Below are 17,692 nucleotides of genomic sequence, written 5' to 3'. Positions count from 1 at the left end.
ATTTTTCCTTCTGTGAGTGGGAACACCTTTAGTAGTATGGTATCTTGGTTTTGATGGTTTGTCATCATTGCATTCCTGTATAGATCAAATGTTAGTGATTAATTTTTTATCAGCTACACTCGTGGTACTCCAAGAATAAAGAAATACAGCAAAAGGCCTTCACATATGTCTAATGATGTATCTTGTAAGCACTGACTTTTGTATTTAAGACATGTCTGTTTTCACTTCAAAATACACTACACCTGTAAACTTCCTCCTTGTGCTCTGATGCTTCTCTGTGAAGTGAACTGGAATGTAAGTTGGTTGCACTTGAAGCCAAACTTAGTAGTTACCAAGATTCTCAGAGAGAGTACATAGAATACAATGGCCAAATCCGTCAGGAATTGCATCATTTTCACTGCACTACGAGTTTAATGGAAGCCAGACAAGCACATCAGGTTCATGATTGCAGTTAAGTCTAGCTTTCCTGGAGCTCCACCTCTGAACCCTGAAGCAAGATACTGTAATTACAAAAAGCATTGCAAAATTGTTTCAATCAGCCGAACACATCCTGCCAGCCTCACGCTCTCAGGCAGCTACAAAAGCAGCCCTGTTCTGGGCTTATCCTGGCCAAGGATCTCATCTTTTAAGTTCCATTTGTGCCATGTCACAGCTAGATGAAATGGTCTCATCACTTGCAGTGAGAGGAGAAGTTGGTGACTGTTCTGGGATGGCTTTTCTTACATGAAGATGCCTTCAGTTAAATGGGACTTGGAGAAAAGAGGAAGAACTTTAGGTAGTGTTGGGTGAAAGGTTGGACTTGATGATCTCAAAGGTCTTTTCCAACCTGGATAATTCTATTCCCTTCCCTTCCCTTCCCTTCCCTTCCCATTATACCTATGAATTTCATTCTTCTTCCTCTAGAGAGGTTGACTTTTTCATCAAAACACTTCATTTCTTTGGTGGCCACTTGAAACACATTTATGTTTTTAAATACCAACCAAAATTCAACAGTTTCTGAAGCTAGCCAAACCCTGTTAAATTAAACCTAGGTAAATTAATTACTTGATTGTAAGACTAATGGGACAAGCTTTTCCTTAGTACTCTGCCCCTCAAATGTTTTGACAGGAATTTATTTCTAATAATAGATCATCTTTAACAGGTGTCAGGGGTTAGTAGTTTACTCCTATGGATCTGGAGTTTCACAGATGCAAGGGAAGGAAAATGTAAGTCACAAGGTTGTTTAGAAGGGGAGAGCAGTTTTAACACAAGTGAGAAAACACAACTGTCAGTTTCATAAGGTACTGTATGATGATTAATAAAACTTAAGAAGACAACACACTCCAGCACCAAAAATGCTTCCCCCCCCCCCCGCTTTTTTTTTTCAGTTGATGGCTGCACATTTAGAATTAAATTCTAAAATTCAGATTTTTGCTCTTTTAATCCTTTTTGCCAAAGCTTGGCAGCTGTGACCATGGCTGGGTTCTTGTAGCTCAGGGCTTCATCTAAAATTAATAGAGTGGCTTAAGCCTCTGCCCTGAATCCTCAGCAACCTAAATGCTTTTCTGCTGCTTTTGCAAACAGCATTGCTTATCAGAAGTCCTCAGTCTGCTATTAAGCAAAGGGCATTTCGTTAGGATAAGCACAGCACTCCTGAGTACCTGGTAGTAACAGTTAACTAACCACATATTTATGCAGCTATCGAGTCTGCCAGCTCCTCTTTTCCCCATCAGCCTGTGAAGCGATAATCCTTTAGTCCTCTTTTGTTTCTTCCTGGTTTGTGTAGCAGACAAGCACTCCTCCGGTGCCACAGCTGCGAGGGATCTACTCACCGCTCCTTGTCACAGGGCTGTGAAGAATAAACTCTGTCTGACCTCCATGAAGAAATCCCTGGTTTAACTGAACAGCTCTTCAGAGTCACCTCGCACCTCGCCATCCTCTCCAGCCACAGTGCCAGCTTAGTGTGGGCTCTGCCGCTGCGAGGCCTCACGGCCACCGAGCCCTTGGCTGCTCCGCTGCCACCCTGCAGACTCGGGCAGGCCCTCCTCACTCCTCTCCCTCTCCAGCCAAAGCACAGGAACGAAAGGAAACTCGCCCCTCCGGAGCCAGAGGCCCGAGGGGGCCACCACTCGGGCCACCACTTCTGTCAGCAATGTCGAATGGTCCAAGGCTGCTGTGTTGAAAGGTGGAGGTGTGGAGACGTCCCTCACACCCAGCCCTGGCCTCAAGGCCGCGGGCCAGCACCGCGCCGTCGCCCCGATCCGGCAGGTTTCCTCGCTGCCTCTGCCTGCAGCCGCAGGACCCCGGTCCGCAGCACTCCCGCCCCCGGTGCAGGGCCGATGCAGCCGACTCCGCCAGGCGGCGCTGTGGCAGCCGCTCGCCGCCGGCCGCGTGCCGGGCGGGCTCCGTCAGGCGGGACGGGCGGCGGCGCCGCGTCCGTCACCGGCGCTCGGCTGCGGGAGAGAGGGGCGAAGGCCCCGCCGCGCCGAGCCGGGCAGCGTCACGGCACGATGTTCCCCCTCTGGAAGGCCGTTCTCTCTGAGAGCTTCCTGGGTAGGTGGCGGCGGTGCCGCCCGACGGGGCTTTGGCGGGCTGTGAGGGGCCGCGGGGGCCGCGCTGGGAGGCGGTTAACGGTGCCGGTGGTCCTTCAGCCCTGCTGGGGGGTCCTGCGGCACGGCAGCGCTAGGGACTCTACCGGGGAACGGCGGGCGGCCGTAGCGGGGCAGCCCTAGCAGGGTGTCTCGGGGCTCACCGTCCGTGGGGAGCTGTTGCCGCTGAAAGCTCCTCCGCTGTCAGCGCGTGAAGAACGGTCGCTACCGAGTGTTCGTCTGGGGGTTCTCTTCTCCCTTCCAGCACCGGGATGCCTTTTGGCTCTCGGATCAGTCCAGGACCTCTTGCGTGGTCTCAGAGGAGGCTTTGTGCAGGTGTTTGTAGAGCCGTGCTGTGCTGCCCCTGGAGCAAGGCACGGGCACGGAGTGGGCACCGGGCCGCTGTACCACCGGCACTGCCGGCCCCGGGGCAGGGTGGGCACCGGGCCGCTGTACCACCGGCACTGCCGGCCCCGGCGCAGGGTGGGCACCGGGCCGCTGTACCACCGGCACTGCCGGCCCCGGCGCAGGGTGGGCACCGGGCCGCTGTACCACCGGCACTGCCGGCCCCGGGGCAGGGTGGGCACCGGGCCGCTGTACCACCGGCACTGCCGGCCCCGGGGCAGGGTGGGCACCGGGCCGCTGTACCACCGGCACTGCCGGCCCCGGCGCTGGGGCAGCTCCGGTGCAACGCGTGGGCAGCAGCAGGGCAGTGCTGGTGTGTCCAGACAAAGTGTTTTCAGAGGAGAGGGCACAGCGATGTACTACTGGAGTACTGTGTACAGGTCTGGAGTCCTCAATACAGGAAGGACGTGGACCTGATGGAGAGGGTCCAGAGGCAGGCCACGAAAATTACCGGGGGTTTGGAGCACCTCTGCTATGAGGACAGGCTGAGGGAGCTGGGGGTGTTCAGCCTGGAGAAGAGAAGGCTCCGGGGAGACCTAATAGCAGCCTGCCAGTATCTGAAGGGGGCTACAGGAAGGATGGAGAGAGACTGTTTTCAAAGGCCTGTGGTGACAGGACAAGGGCAACGGCTTCAAACTAGAGAAGGGCAGATTTAGATTGGGTATCAGGAAGAAGTTCTTCCTGAGGGTGGTGGAACACTGGAACAGGTTGCCCAGGGTGGTGGTTGAGGCTCCTTCTCTGGAGATATTCAAGGTGAGGCTCAGCGAGGCCCTGGGTGACCTGATCTAGTTGAGGATGTCCCTACTGACTGCAGGGCGGGTAGGGGGATTGGACTGGATGACCTTTGTGGGGTCCTTTCCGACTTGGGTCCATTCTTTGATTCTACAATAATTTATTTCACCACTGGTCAGTCTTTGAGGAGCCCTGTGACTCAGTGGGCTAGTGACTTAGCCAGCATTGTTACCTCTGGACACCAGCCCTTTCCTCGGCTGAGCACTTGTCATTGGAGATCAAAGCAGGAGCTTTGAGTCTGAGGGGGAAAGAGTTGCTTTCCTCTCAGGAAAATGTGCTTATTCGATTTGAAATAGCAAATGTTGCTTCATGGAAAGTGGCTGTTGTTATTTGAACTACTTTCAGATACTTTGGATGTTCTACATTTGGAAGTAAAAAATGGTGTATTTGTAAGTAATCTCCAGGAAACAATGCTGCTGAAAATATTTGATGGGGATTGTGTTTGTGTTTTGGTTTCTTTTAGGCTACATTTCATGGTCTCTTTACCATGCATTGCCACCGATGATTTATTACTTCCCCCTTCAGACTCTGGCACTCACAGGTCTGGAAGTTTTTGCTGTTGCCTTCTTTTCTCCAGTATTGCTGATAATTGGCCCTTTTTGGAGGTTGGCTAACAATAAGTACATCCTGGCTCTTCTGAGACTGGCTATGGTTGGTAAGTATGTATTGCAGTGAGTTAGATTCCATGTTGGTATCAAGGCATAAAAATAAGCATTCCAAATTGCCTCTCAGTTAAGATCATTCTGAAAAGAGACAGGAAGAAGTTGTTCTTGCTCTCCCAAGCTCATGCTTTTTATCTCAAGCTTTGGGATACTGCATCCATTGTGTTGGGGTGGGTTTTTTGACCAGTACTGCATAATTAAAGACAAATCTCATTTAATTTTTGGGTTTTAGACTGTTCCTGCATAATGAAGGACCAATCTCATTTCACTTCTATTTCTAGAAGCTTTTAAATGAGTGCAAGTCATGCCCAATAGGAAAAATGTTTTCAGTGTTGCACTGAGCAGGTGTTTTTCGTGTAGCAGCTCTGTGTCTGTGACAATGGGTAGGGACAAGATGTCACAGAACAGCTTGGGGCTGTTATGAAAGTGATCTGCTGTGAGTGAAATGTTCTTTTGGGTAGGCTTAGTTTCCAAGGCTGTTTTTTCTTCTAAGAACCCTTTTTTTTTATTTACCCATCCAGTCACACCATCACAGAAGGCTATCAAATTGGTCAAGCATGGTTTCCTCCATGTGAATCTATTCTGACCACTCCAGACAGTCTTCTTTTCATCCATATACTTAGAGATGACCTCCAGAGTGAGCTGTTCCATCTCTTTTCCAGAGATGGATGTGAGTCTAACAGGCCTGTAATTTCCTGGGTCCTCCTTCTTGCCCATTTTGAAGACTGGGGTGACAATGGCTTTCTTCCAGTCCTTGGGTGCCTCTCCTATTCTCCAGGACCTTTAAAAATGATGGAGAGTGGCATAGCAATAGCATCAGCCACCTCCCTCAGCTCTTGTGAGTCCATCCCATCAGGGCCAGTGGGTTTTATAGAATTGTGTTAGGGGTTGGAAGGGACCTCTAGAGGTCATCCAGTCCAACCTCCTCCTGCCAAAGCAGGGTCATCTAGGGCAGGCCACACAGGAACACATCCAAGCAGGTTTTGAATGTCTCCAGAGGAGGAGACTCCACAACCTCTCTGGGCAGCCTGCTCCAGTGCTCCAGCACCCTCACAGTAAAGAAGTGTCTCCTCGTGTTGAGGTGGAACCTTCCTCTGTTCTAGCTTATACCCATTGTTCCTTGTCCTATTACTGGGCACCACCAAAAGGAGCCTGGCATCTGCATCTTGACACCCACCCCTCAGATATTTATAGACCTTGATCAGATCCCCTCTCAGCCATCTTTTCTCCAGACTAAACAACCCCAGGGCTCTAGTCTCTCTTCACAGGGGAGATGCTGAAGTCCCTTCATCATCCTCGTAGCTCTCTGTTGGACTCTCTGCAATGGAGAGAGGGTTTGCAGGTGTCCAGCTTGATTTTGTGTTCTGTCTGAAAAAGACCAACCACATAACACCACCCAAGAACAAACTCCCCCCATTGTAGTGTTTATTTGCATACATGTCTTCAGACAACACAGAGTAAATCTGTGTGTTTGGATAGATCTATTTACACTTGGGGTGTACTTGTTCAGCAGCAAAAGGTGTGTCTGCTGTAAGCTGGCAAACCCACGCTGGCTTTAATCTGGCTAGCACAAGTGACGAAAGATTTGAAGAGATTTCAGAGTCACAGATTTCAGCACAGTTTAGAAAGACAAATCTGTGTGCATTTTACACGCACCCTCTGCTGAAGTCTGCACAAGTTCATTTTCACCACGCTTTGATGTCATTTTACCATCTTTGCTCTGAGCTTTGCATCTTTTACTCTTGAGCAGAATGAGGAAATAGCTGGAGGATTCCTAGCATGCATTGCCACAATCAGTAGCTCCATTTCAAGCCTTCCTTGCTTAACATCTTCTCAAGTCTGACTCATGCTCACTTAGCAAATGGCTGGTAGCAAAACGATGTTGCTTCTGCTGCTGTTTGCCGCTGGTCCTGTGCCAGAATTTGCTGCAGTGATTGAAGCTGCAAAAATCTGTGTGACCCCACAGCCACCTGAATTGGAAACCTGCTAGGAGAGCTTGAAACTATTGATGAAGGCAATGTCACTGTGCCCTGGGAAATGGCAGAGATGCTTGTGCACAGTTCATTTTGGTGACTGAGAGTGTGACAGGCTGTCAATAGCAACTCCAAGACCAGGTACTGAGCCAGAGAAAGCCTTGTTCACACCCGCTGAGACAATTGCCTGCTGATTCTTGTGCACGGTGTGGTGACTGATCCTTTCTAAAAGGGATGTGGCTTTAGCCATAGTGCACTTACATAGCTTAAAAGCCAAATCAGGTGCATGATGACAAAAGCCATATCTTTTTTTAGAAAGGAGCAGTCACCATGCATGATTTTATGGCTTTTGAGTTATGCAAGTGCACTGTTTATTATCATTTGTATATTCAGAGTTTTATCCATACTATATCCTATTTATGGAATCAATGATCATTAGTACTTAAGGCAATCACTGCAGTCCTGGGTGATCACTTTATACTTTTTTTGGTTTGTTTTCTGAAAATGCTAACTGCTGTAATGTCATCTACACCCAGTTTGTATCTATACCCAGTTTGTATCTATGCCAAATTTCTATCTATACCCAGTTTCTATCCATACACACATTTCTTTACTCTGGTTACAAATGTGCACTGTCACATGTTTTCCGATGAATAATGTAGCCAGCCAAATTGCAGGCAAGACTGAACTCATGCACAGGAAATCCTTGTTACCTGATTTCTCTTGCCCATTAAAGCAACCTCTCTCTGTGTGTGTTTGTTTGTAGGAAGCTTAGCATCATACCAGGCACCAAATGCTGCTGTTAGACTGTTCATCTTGGCTGCAGGGGTTTCCTCCTCATTGCTGGTTCAAACAGTAACCTGGTGGTCAGGAAACAGTTTACAAAGGTATTTTCTTTTTCCTGATGGAATTGTAACTGATTATATCTATTTTTCCCCCCTGTGAATTGTTCCTCAAAAGCATCACTATTTCAAAACCCAATTCTTCCAGGTTCATCAGGGTATGGGGCTTCATGCTGGGCAAGATAATGCTCCTTGTCCTTCGCATCTGGTACACATCACTAAACCCAGTCTGGAGCTCACAAGCTGCCAATGCTGCCATACTGACAGTTGGGTTTATAGCAGCAGTGGAGAGAATTTACTCAGGTAAGCATTTTACAGCACAGAAGGCAGTTGTGGAAACACCTCTCTGTGTGACACTGGGTTTTGGTTCTTTGGGGTTTTTTCCCCAGTACAGTCTGGTTTTAGAGCTGATGCATGAGCATTACAGACTTCAGAAACCAGGGGGTATTCCCTTCCACCCATAACGTGGCAGCATCAATATAACAATTCATACAAGCTGTAGAAGTTGGTGTTGGAACTGCCAACTAATTGCAATATCAATAATGTGACAGTAATGCAAACAAAGGCATAACCCAAACCAATATAACCAGAATGGATTATCCTCATTCCAACATGAAACATCTGTGGCATTTCTGTTGTTTTCTCAACTCAGTCTGCTCTTTGAGTTTCTTTACCAGTGCATATTCTTTGGCAGAGAAGGGGAGACAGGACAAAGCTGGGGATCAGCTGATGTGACAAAATAAACGGAAAGGAAGAGTGGACAAGTTGTTCTGGTCAAAATTTGCCTGAGTTCTTGGAGTGTCTAGGCAGAGAACACAGCAGTGGGGGCTGGCATAGGCTAAGCACACTTAAAAACTGTGAAGTTGTTACTGCCAAGTAAGACAACAGGGTTGGGTTGGTTACTTAAGGCAGCTCATGTTAAATCCTCAGAAGTTCCTTCTCAGTATGACCTCAGTGAATTAATTGAAAGATGAGACCTTATCTATGGGTAAGTGGGTATAAATTTACATAATGTGTATTGTTTGTAGACTTGCAGTGCATGCATGCATAAATTAATATAATGCAGAAAGGGAATCTACTGCAGGAGGATAGGAGAAGAATCTGTCCTCTTCCTAGGTGACAAAGCAATGTGTCTGTGCAGTTAAAGGAGCTGCTTTCTCCTTAGATGAGAGGGGATCCAAAGTGCATGGAAAGAGGAGAATAGAAGGAGGGGAGTTTATTTCTGGCTGCTTTGGAAGTGTCAGGTTTTGTTGTTATCAGAGTTTAGAGTTTCAGAGAACAGAATCCTCTGAACAAATTCTGGTAACTTTTCTGATGATTTTCAAAGCCAATGTAATTATTTAAATTCCAGTAGTGTGAAGAACAATGCTATGGGCAGGTTGCCATTTCCTGACAGAGCCAGGAATGTGATGAGAGATTTTTTTTTTCCTGTCTTATCAATTTCCACAAATGATCAAATAAGTTACATTTTGTGCCTGAGCCAGTAATTTATGCTGGTGATTTTGTGATCTTGGCTATTTGTTTTTTTCTCAGTAACCCTTTGTAATAGGATTTGACAGTTTGTTCAGTTATATTTCTATTCTTATTCTAGATGGAGACAAGAGGAAACAAGAAGCAAACAAACCTGGTAATGCAGTTAGAGTGACTGTTTCCCACCCACATTGGCTTTTATCAGGGATTGCTTTTGGCAGCCTCATGTTCCTCACCCTGTGGATATTTGGAGAGGTCTCATTAATTTCTAGATGGGCAGTAAGTGGACATCCACACACAGGTCCAGATCCTAATCCATATGGGTAAGTTTTTGGGTTGGTGGTAGTTGGTGGTGGTGCAGTAGTAGCAAAAATGTAATCAAAACCTAATACTGTAGTGGATGGCAAATTAAAACTCGATCAGATGGTTGTGTAAGAACTTCCACAGAATAGAGTGGGTTCACACAGGGGAGTTGTGGATTCATTCTTGATATCACATTCATTCTTGCTTTGAACCTTGTATCTACAGCAATCTTCTTTTTTTTTCTAATGCAGAATGATTTTTATTTCTGCAGTAAAAACCTGAATTTGCCACAGTGGAAAAAGAAAATTAAATTAGCACTGAGGCTGAAGGACTTCTGAATGAAGTGGATCTATAATATGCAGTAAACAAATCTAGCAGTTGACTTCAGAGAGGAGATGTTAGAAACTGTTGCACTTTGTGTGCAGATGAAAAAAAAAGTAAACTGTGTGCCATAGTGAAAGGTATACTTCTGTGGAAGTTTGGGTTAGTAAGAATTTAGTCTTAATGCTCTGCGTTGCTCACCTGGGTTCCAAAATCCAGAAAGAGACTGGATTAGTCACTCTGAGTCAACTACATGTAGTTCCAGGTGAGGTAGGTAGTAATTTGCAATTATTATACACAAGAGATGCCCAAGACTGATAGCAATGTCAGATGCTGTAGGTTCCCCCATCTGACATGAAGAAAATACTTCTGTTTGGGTTAGATTCCTCTCTCCATTTTCCCTGAGTTCTTTTTGCCTTTTGCAGTGTTGTGCTTCTGCTGCTGACCACAGCTTGCTTATACATGATGACAAAATGCCATTATTTTCACCTGGATGTTTTTTACATCCAGCAAAGGAGAGAAAATAGGGCAAGACATGACATGAAGATATTTTGTGCTTAAATTGAGCTCTGCTTGAAGTAAAAGGATTACAGAGTATTACCAAGCATCCTTGTCTGTATGGCTAGAAGTTTCTTTTTCAACACTGTGTTTATAAAATTATATTAATGGGTGGTTTCATTTTCCTTTCTGTTATTTTAGAGGTACAGTTCTTTTAGGCCTGGCTCATGGACTGATGCTTTCATTTTGGAGTTGGTCTTCTGTCACTAGCGTTGCCTGGTTTCTTATAGGTAAGTGTAAATCCTGAGCGGAATTTTTGTTTCTTCTTTACTCAGGCCCTCTGACCCTACACCACTTATCAGAAAAGGCAATTGCTAATCAAAGTGTCTTTTAATCTGTCACTGACTGTACTATACACATCTGATCAGCTGACTGAAGGTTACAGGCCACATCTCCAGGCCACCTCAGAGCAGTGTTCTCTTCAGAAACCCCTGTAGAGGCTCTGTTCCCATGTGTAGCATTTCAACTTTCACCATCTTCATTGTGTAAGGGTACCTCTAGGGTTATGAGGTAGAGATGACACAGGCCTCTCTGTTTCCCAGGAGGCACAATCACTTGTAATTTAATGAGCAGTTCAGCTGGAGGGAAGCTTGGCTCCTGTCTCCTTAGTTGCTGAGATCTTCAGGCAGTAAAATAGTTTGGACATCAAAGTGGTTCTGCTGGAGCAGTGTATTTGTGAATCAGTCAACATACAGCAGGTCTTAGGTGGTGGGAAGAGGGACTCAAGTGCTGGATCTGGACATCCATTTTCAGGAGGACAGTATAAGTATGCTGTGGAGCATGGCACAATTAAGACTAGATGGAAATTCTGCTCTTGAGCAGTGGAAGGGTGTTCAGGAGGTGTGTTCCATACCTCCTCAGCATGGATGGATGCATGCAGCTTGGTTTAATTTGTAGGCCCATCTGAGTGACATTTAGTGATAGAAATGCTGTTTAAAAACCCTCATAAATCTGCCCCTTAAGAGCCAACATTTTCAAGTTATTTTCCACAACTTTGAATACAAGAACTTTAATGCAAACTGACTTCCTCCTAGTAAGGAACCAAAATAACCAAATATCAGAGAAGTCATGACAAAGGCACAGGAGACTGTTTGCAAGGGCCTGTGATGACAGGACAAGGGGCAATGGCTTCAAACTAGAGAAGGGCAGATTAAGATTAGCTATCAGGAAGAAGTTCTTCACTATCAGGGTGGTGGAACACTGGAACAGGTTGCTCAGGGAGGTGTTTGAGACCCCATCCCTGGAGATATTCAAGGTGAGGCTCGATGAGGCCTTGGGCAACCTGATCTAGTGGGGCATGTCCCTGCTGACTGCGGGGAGGTTGGACTAGATGACCTTTGGATGTCCAGACCTGGACAATTCTATGATTCTATGAGTTGGCAACACTCAAACTGTCAGTTGCCTGGATAATTTACCTTTTGGTACCTTTGGTTAGTTTTAAGGAATTCATGGGCAGATTGTAATGTGGGTATGAGCATTCAATTTTTGATGTAGACAGGTTGCTGTTTTAAAACAAGTACAGAATAGTTCTTTAGCTGCTTCAAGCACTGGATTCTAAAATGCTCAGAACCTTGATGAATAAAAGTAAAATACCACAACTGTTTCTATGCATGGTGTGAGAGTTAGAGAACATTTTCTTACCTGTGATAAAGTAATGTGGTGCTGGGAAACGGAAGAGGAATTGCAGTCCTTCTAGTGACACAGTTCCACGGCTGCAAAGCAGTTATACTTCCCAGACCCTCTTTTATTCCCCACCTCCCCCCCCCAGGCAGACTGTGACAAAGAAGATGGCGGATAATGCACCTGACTGTGACTCACTCTGTTCTTTTCTATCCCTTCACAGGTTTAGCATCTTCAGCTGGTCTCCTTTATTTACGCACCTGGAGCGCTGCTGTCGCAGGCCATGTCCTTGCTGTCTTTACTATGTGTGTGTGGCCTCAGCTGGCTGGACACTTTGTTAGCTGTCAGCATCCTGGGAAAGCCATGAGCACAGCCATGCTTGCCTATGTTCTTGAATTGTTCTTCTGTGTGTGGTGTACGGCTTATAAATTTGTACCAGGAGGAATCTATGCTAGAGAGAGTTCCCATCTCCTTTTAGGTACATTTATGACTGTGACTTAAATACAAATATGCTTGCCTTAGCCTCAAGTAGATGTTTGAAATGCATCTAAGGTATAAATAGTCTTTCCAAATGCTCAGCTGCTGTTTGATTTACTATACATGATGTTCTATGAGAAAATTAGTGAGACAGGCAAGAAAAATACCCCAGAACCTTACTTGTTTCATCATGGTTAGAAATAGTTTAAAAAGTGGAATGAAAACAAAATTCACTGAAGGACAAATGACAAAATGAAACAAAGTCTGATAGTATACAATTGAGGAAGAGATCTGTTTATCAGTCACCCTAAAAATATGGTTACAATCCGGGGTGTGAAGGCACTTGTGTGCTAGCTACCTAAGGTAGCAGCATTGTACCCCAGGTGACAATGTAGTTTCTCTGGAAAGTCAGGGGTTTATGAAGGCTCTGTTACTGGGACTGTAACATAATTCAGAGCATTATTTAGCCCTGCACTGGGGAGCAAAGTTAAGCATCCTGCTCATCTAGCTAGTCTGCATTCAAGACCTGAGCTTCATTTCCATGTGGGTCTACTTTATGCTTTATGGACACATCAGTGTGTCTGGAGGAATATCAGTGGCAGAAACATACAGACAGGAGATGAAGAACAGAAATTGTCAGGTATTTGCCAATGTGGAAGACCTGAGGTGAGCAAATACAAATGTTGTAGCAAAAATGATCACTTGATGAACCAAACCATTTGGGGCTCAGTGTGTGGCACATTTTAAAATGTGATACACATTGTCATATATTTGAAAAGGACTAATGAATGCTGTGCTTGACATCTTACTCCAATGGTTTCAGAGTTTGTAAATGTCTTCGCAAGCACTTCCTGTCATTCCAGTTTCTGACTCTCCTTATGTATGTCATGTATGACAGCAATCACAGGCAGGGTTTCAGTTCATGTTGTGAGGAGAGTTCCATTACATGTATTTGTTCTGAAAGCACTCTGGGGAGTCAGTAGGAACAGGTGCCTCAGTTAATTTAATTTTTGAAGATACCTGAAGAAAGCATGTGGTAGAGGAGTGTCAAATGCTTTCTTGGGTAATGCTTTGACAGTGGAAAAGCTGTTCTGTAACATCCTTCTGGGTCATTTCCTTTGAAATACACACTTGTGATTAATTCACTGGGCATGATCACTGGGTAGATCACCCAGAGAGGCCCCTAATGGCAAAATGTCTCAGCTGATGCACTACATGAGTTTATATTCCAGTTGAGAACCCAGTCCCTGTGTCTTTTAGTGCCATCTCATTGCTTATCAAGGATTTGCAACTCATACCATGAGATTGTGTATTTGTTATTGCACTTCTACCCTTACAACTTGTCTTTCTGGCAAACTGCTTGTTCTCTTCTGGTTTCTTTCAGGTGCAAGTGCTATTTCTTGCTTTCTCCTCCTGTCCAATATCCTGCCTTTCTCTTGCTCCAGTTTGGGTAGGGAACTGCACCAGGAAAAGTGACAATGAAAGTAAGATCATTATATTCACAATTTCCGTGCTGCTTTACTGTGATGTAACATAATGCTGAGGGGACAGATCCCTGGTTTTCCATCAGCTTTAATGGCTTTCAATCTGTCTGCCTTTGGGAAAGGATTTGTGTGTGCCCCTTCGTTCATTGCACTACACTCAGCTTCTTTCTTTGCAGACTTCCATACACTACAACTAATGCAGCAAGTAAGGGCAATGAGAAGATACTGAGTAATTGTTATGCCATTTTCAGCTATGAGTCTGAATTAAAACATGACTTCTACAGTTAATTAACTATACCACAAAAATATTAAGGACATATACCTGCTCCAGCAGAGCTTTTAACTATTTTGTTATACTCCCACATGTTCTTTGCAGTTGATTAAATCCTTTAGTTCATAAAGGATGGGAAAAGAACTTACACTATTAGTCTGAACTACCTATGGAAAAGGAACCACCACAGTGAATTGCAGCAATTAGTGCCCTAAAGTCACTTATCAGCTTTCAAAAAGCATTTGTAGCTGTGTTTAATTGTCTGGTTTTAAAATGTCCAACTGCTTCTGTTGGCTCTGGAGCACAATACGAAATGCTCTCATATTCAAATGGCTTCCTTACCTGCTGCACTCTGCTTATGCTGTTTTTAGAACAAACTGTTGAATAATTGCTTTTGTAGCTCCTAGATAAAAATGTGAAACTTGTAGCTTGGTGATAGAGCAGAAGATAACAGGCATTTACAATCTCAAAAGTATTTTTCCATCAAGCTGTTACTTTCAAGTTCTGTAGGTGTAATTCAATTCTCTTGTCCAGGTTAATGCCAATAAACGTTGAGCTGTAGCTTTTCATGGGGACCTAGAAACATTTCAGCAAATTTATCTGCCATTTGTTAGCCTTTTTGTTGTAATATGCTGAAACTGGACTGCAAATCAATCTTTGCTTGAGAGTGTGCTTGAGCTTCTGTGGCAGTTAGTGTTAGGATACACAAAGGTGGAGAAGTCTGCTGAAAGATCTGCTGCTTTGTCCCAGATCAAAGGGTTAAAGCATTTTTAATGCTGTTCTCCTACTTGGTACATGAATGGAGGCAAGGGAAAAAAATATGGTTTCAAACAACTATTTCATGAACAGAAGAAACCTGATAAAATGTGCAGTGGTGGGGCTCAGTAAATACCGCCAGAGTTAAGATCTCTCTACTTTTCCATAGTGGGGTGCTTGGTGCCGTGTGTTAGTTGTTTGGGTGGTGTTGGATTGGTTGATGGGTTGGACGCGATGATCTTGAAGGTCTCTTCCAACCTGGTTTATTCTATGTATTCTATGTATATGCTACATGAGGGTTTGATGATTGCTCAGCTAGCACCCAGTGCAGGCTGATGCTGAGGACCACAAAGTTATCTGGTAGCACCATGATCCTTAGGCTGCTGGACTGCAAGGCAAGAGTGAGAATAGCTCTAAGTTCACAGAATTGTCAGGGTTGGAAGGGACGCCAAGGATCATCTAGTTCCAATCCCCCTGCCATGGGCAGGGACACCGTCTGCTGGATCAGTTGCATTAGTGGCAGAAGCCCACACTGCGCTTAGCCTCAAAGACCCAAAGTTGGGCTGTATTTTGGAGCTTTCTGTAGTCTGGAGTAGAGTTCATAACGTGAAGGGTCTTTGGCTGAATACTTTAATGTTAGGCCTGCTCTTCAGTTAACAGCACAAAGCAGGTTTAATAAAGCTCTTTCAGGTGAATTACATCTTAGTGGCACCTACTTTGGGAAAAGAAAAACAACCACCAAACAACATAATGTTGAACTTCATTCTTTTTGTGTGTAACAGGTGTTCAGCTAATCTTTCAGCTTTGAGTTCTTATTGCAGTACTCCTATTTTGATGTCTTTTTTGGGAGATATTTATCTTTAATGGCCTGTTTAATGTCACTGGCTCATTTTGTTGGAAGCAGTGCTTATGTCAACAAGTACAGGCGTGTAAATTAAACACTTCTGAAGTGCTACAGGCATTTGTGACAATGATGAGCAGGATCTTCTCTATCAGGAAGTCTCATGTAGTAACACAGGCAACACAGGGAATGGCATTTATCTGTGTTGTTGCTTTGAAATGTTTTTGTTGTTGCAGCCATAAGGTTGAACGTAACACACCAGCTGGGAGTTCAGAAGTGGTGCATTTGTAAGCAGTGTTTAATATGTTAAAGCTCTATGACAAACACCCTAATCACTTATATTTTTACAGGGTTTATAATGTTGTGTATTGGGATAGACTTTCTAAAAGGACCCAAGCAAGACCTTAGCTCTGTCTTTGATGTAAAGAGCAACCAAAAGCCACTATTCAAAAAGACTAAAACCTACATTAAACTATGTAAGTATATGTAATTTTCCTTGCTGCTGTCTTCCATGACTCTAGGAATACTGTCTAAGGAAAAAGTAATGCAGGGGAGTGCTTCAGGTGTTTTAGTGATGCTTTTTTGGTGCTAAAGCCCTAGTTCTAGTATTAATGATGACATACACTGCTGGAAGAGCTGATTCACTGTGGTCACGGTTGAGAGAGAAGCTATTCCTCATGGAGTGTAGTAAATGGAGACCAGAAAATAGGACCTGAGGAAAAAAGAAAATATGAAAATGGATTTGACATCATTTGTGATTTCTTTTTGGTGGTTGAGGAGCAGGTCTTTCTATATCTTGGGATTTCTTCCATGGGTATACCAAATACGGGAATGATTTCGTAGCCCATTCAGTATGTTGATTTTGAAGCAGTTCCGTGTGACATCCTTTAGCCTCATGAGCTGGCTGGCAATGGGATGGGAGGTGGCTGGCCCAGGAGCTGCTGTGTAATGTGACACCTCTCCTGCGTGCTGAGGCAGTCCTGCAAAGCCTGTTGTGGCTGGCACAATCCTGACACCTTGCTGCCTGTCCATACCCAGCCTGTCTTTAGCCAGTATTTGTCATCTCCTGCCTTTGAACTATGCCTAGCGATCCCAGCCTCCCAGATGTGTATGAGGTCTTCATTTTTCCTTAGGCTTTGAAAAGAGACTAAAATGTTTGAGATTTTACTGCTTTTTGGCTTTTAAACTTCTGGAATCTATCCAAGTGCTGTTTTCAAGTATTTCTGTGCAATCATCTGAGCTTCAGATCTCTTGTTGTTGTTATCTTTGCTAAGGAAGAAGTCTGTCAATATTTTCAGGTTTGGTAAAGAAAAAATTGCTGGGTGTTAGGGCACCTTGCTGACCTTGCAGAGATCAGGATGCTGAAGGTTCAGCTTGTTCTCCTCTGTGTCTTTGGATCAAATCACCGATGATCTATGTACCTCATTTGGAAAGTGAAAACAATATTGCCTGACTGCTTTTCAGAGCTGTTTCTGAAATCTTTATGAAGGTAGTCAGGGGGCAGAAGAATGTGACCCCAGAGAGTTTGTGTGGTAGACACAAGGCAAGCATCAATGCAAGTGCTTTGAATATTGCCACTCAAAAAACATTCCACAAAAGTGAGTAAATAGTTCAAAATGCCATCCTCCTCAAAGCTGATTTTGTGACATTGCAACAGTAGCTCTCATACTTCCTCATCCTGCCCAGACTTGCAGTGTTTCTCAACTTCCCCCTTAAGCACCTTTGCGTCTTTCAGAGTACGAAATTGCTTGACCTTTGCCAATGCAAACAGCATCTACTTTCTCCTGACATCATCCATGATAAAGAGGATTAACATTGTACCCAGAATTATTCAAGACAACTTGCATTTTAAAAAAATATTGTTTAAAGATTTTGTGAAAGAGTAAACTGGAATTAGTGAAAGAGAGACAGAGATCTGGAGCTGTTCAGCCTAGAGAAGAGAAGACTCGGGGGGGACCTTAGAGCTGCCTTCCAGTACCTGAAGGGATCCTACAGGAAGGCTGCAGAGGGACTTTTCATCAGGGTGTCTGGAGACACAAGGGGGAGTGGTTTGAAGCTGAGGTTTAGACTGGATCTTAGGAAGAAGTTCTTCAGTAGGAGGGTTGTGAGACCCAGGGAGGTTGTGGCTGCCACTTCCCTAGGGGAGTTCAAGGCCAGGTTGGATGAGGCCTTGAGCAGCCTCGAGTACTGTGTCCAGTTCTGGGCCCCTCAGTTTAGGAAGGATGTTGACTTGCTGGAACGAGTCCAGAGAAGAGCAACAAAGTTGGTGAGGGGTTTGGAACACAAGCCCTACGAGGAGAGGCTGAGGGAGCTGGGGTTGCTTAGCCTGGAGAAGAGGAGACTCAGGGGT

The 17,692-nt window shown here is 44.8% G+C and overlaps 1 protein-coding gene across 1 annotated transcript in view; it reads left to right on the top strand.

Annotated features, from left to right (window-relative positions):
• The first annotated feature begins 2,428 nt into the window (after positions 1-2,428).
• The window catches only part of CWH43 (cell wall biogenesis 43 C-terminal homolog), a 29,690-nt gene continuing 14,426 nt past the window's right edge, over positions 2,429-17,692 (top strand). Inside the window, exons 1-8 of the mRNA XM_054164304.1 lie at positions 2,429-2,532; positions 4,228-4,419; positions 7,166-7,286; positions 7,390-7,544; positions 8,833-9,034; positions 10,035-10,123; positions 11,737-11,991; positions 15,693-15,818. Of these exons, the coding sequence (XP_054020279.1) occupies positions 2,490-2,532; positions 4,228-4,419; positions 7,166-7,286; positions 7,390-7,544; positions 8,833-9,034; positions 10,035-10,123; positions 11,737-11,991; positions 15,693-15,818 (1,183 nt within the window). The 5' untranslated portion in view covers positions 2,429-2,489. The remainder of the gene's footprint in view (positions 2,533-4,227; positions 4,420-7,165; positions 7,287-7,389; positions 7,545-8,832; positions 9,035-10,034; positions 10,124-11,736; positions 11,992-15,692; positions 15,819-17,692) is intronic.

Source organism: Dryobates pubescens, chromosome 1 (assembly GCF_014839835.1).
Source record: "Dryobates pubescens isolate bDryPub1 chromosome 1, bDryPub1.pri, whole genome shotgun sequence".
Classification (NCBI taxonomy): Eukaryota; Metazoa; Chordata; class Aves; order Piciformes; family Picidae; genus Dryobates; species Dryobates pubescens.
Note: the sequence above shows the minus strand (reverse complement) of the source record. Positions and strands in the feature narration are given on the sequence as shown.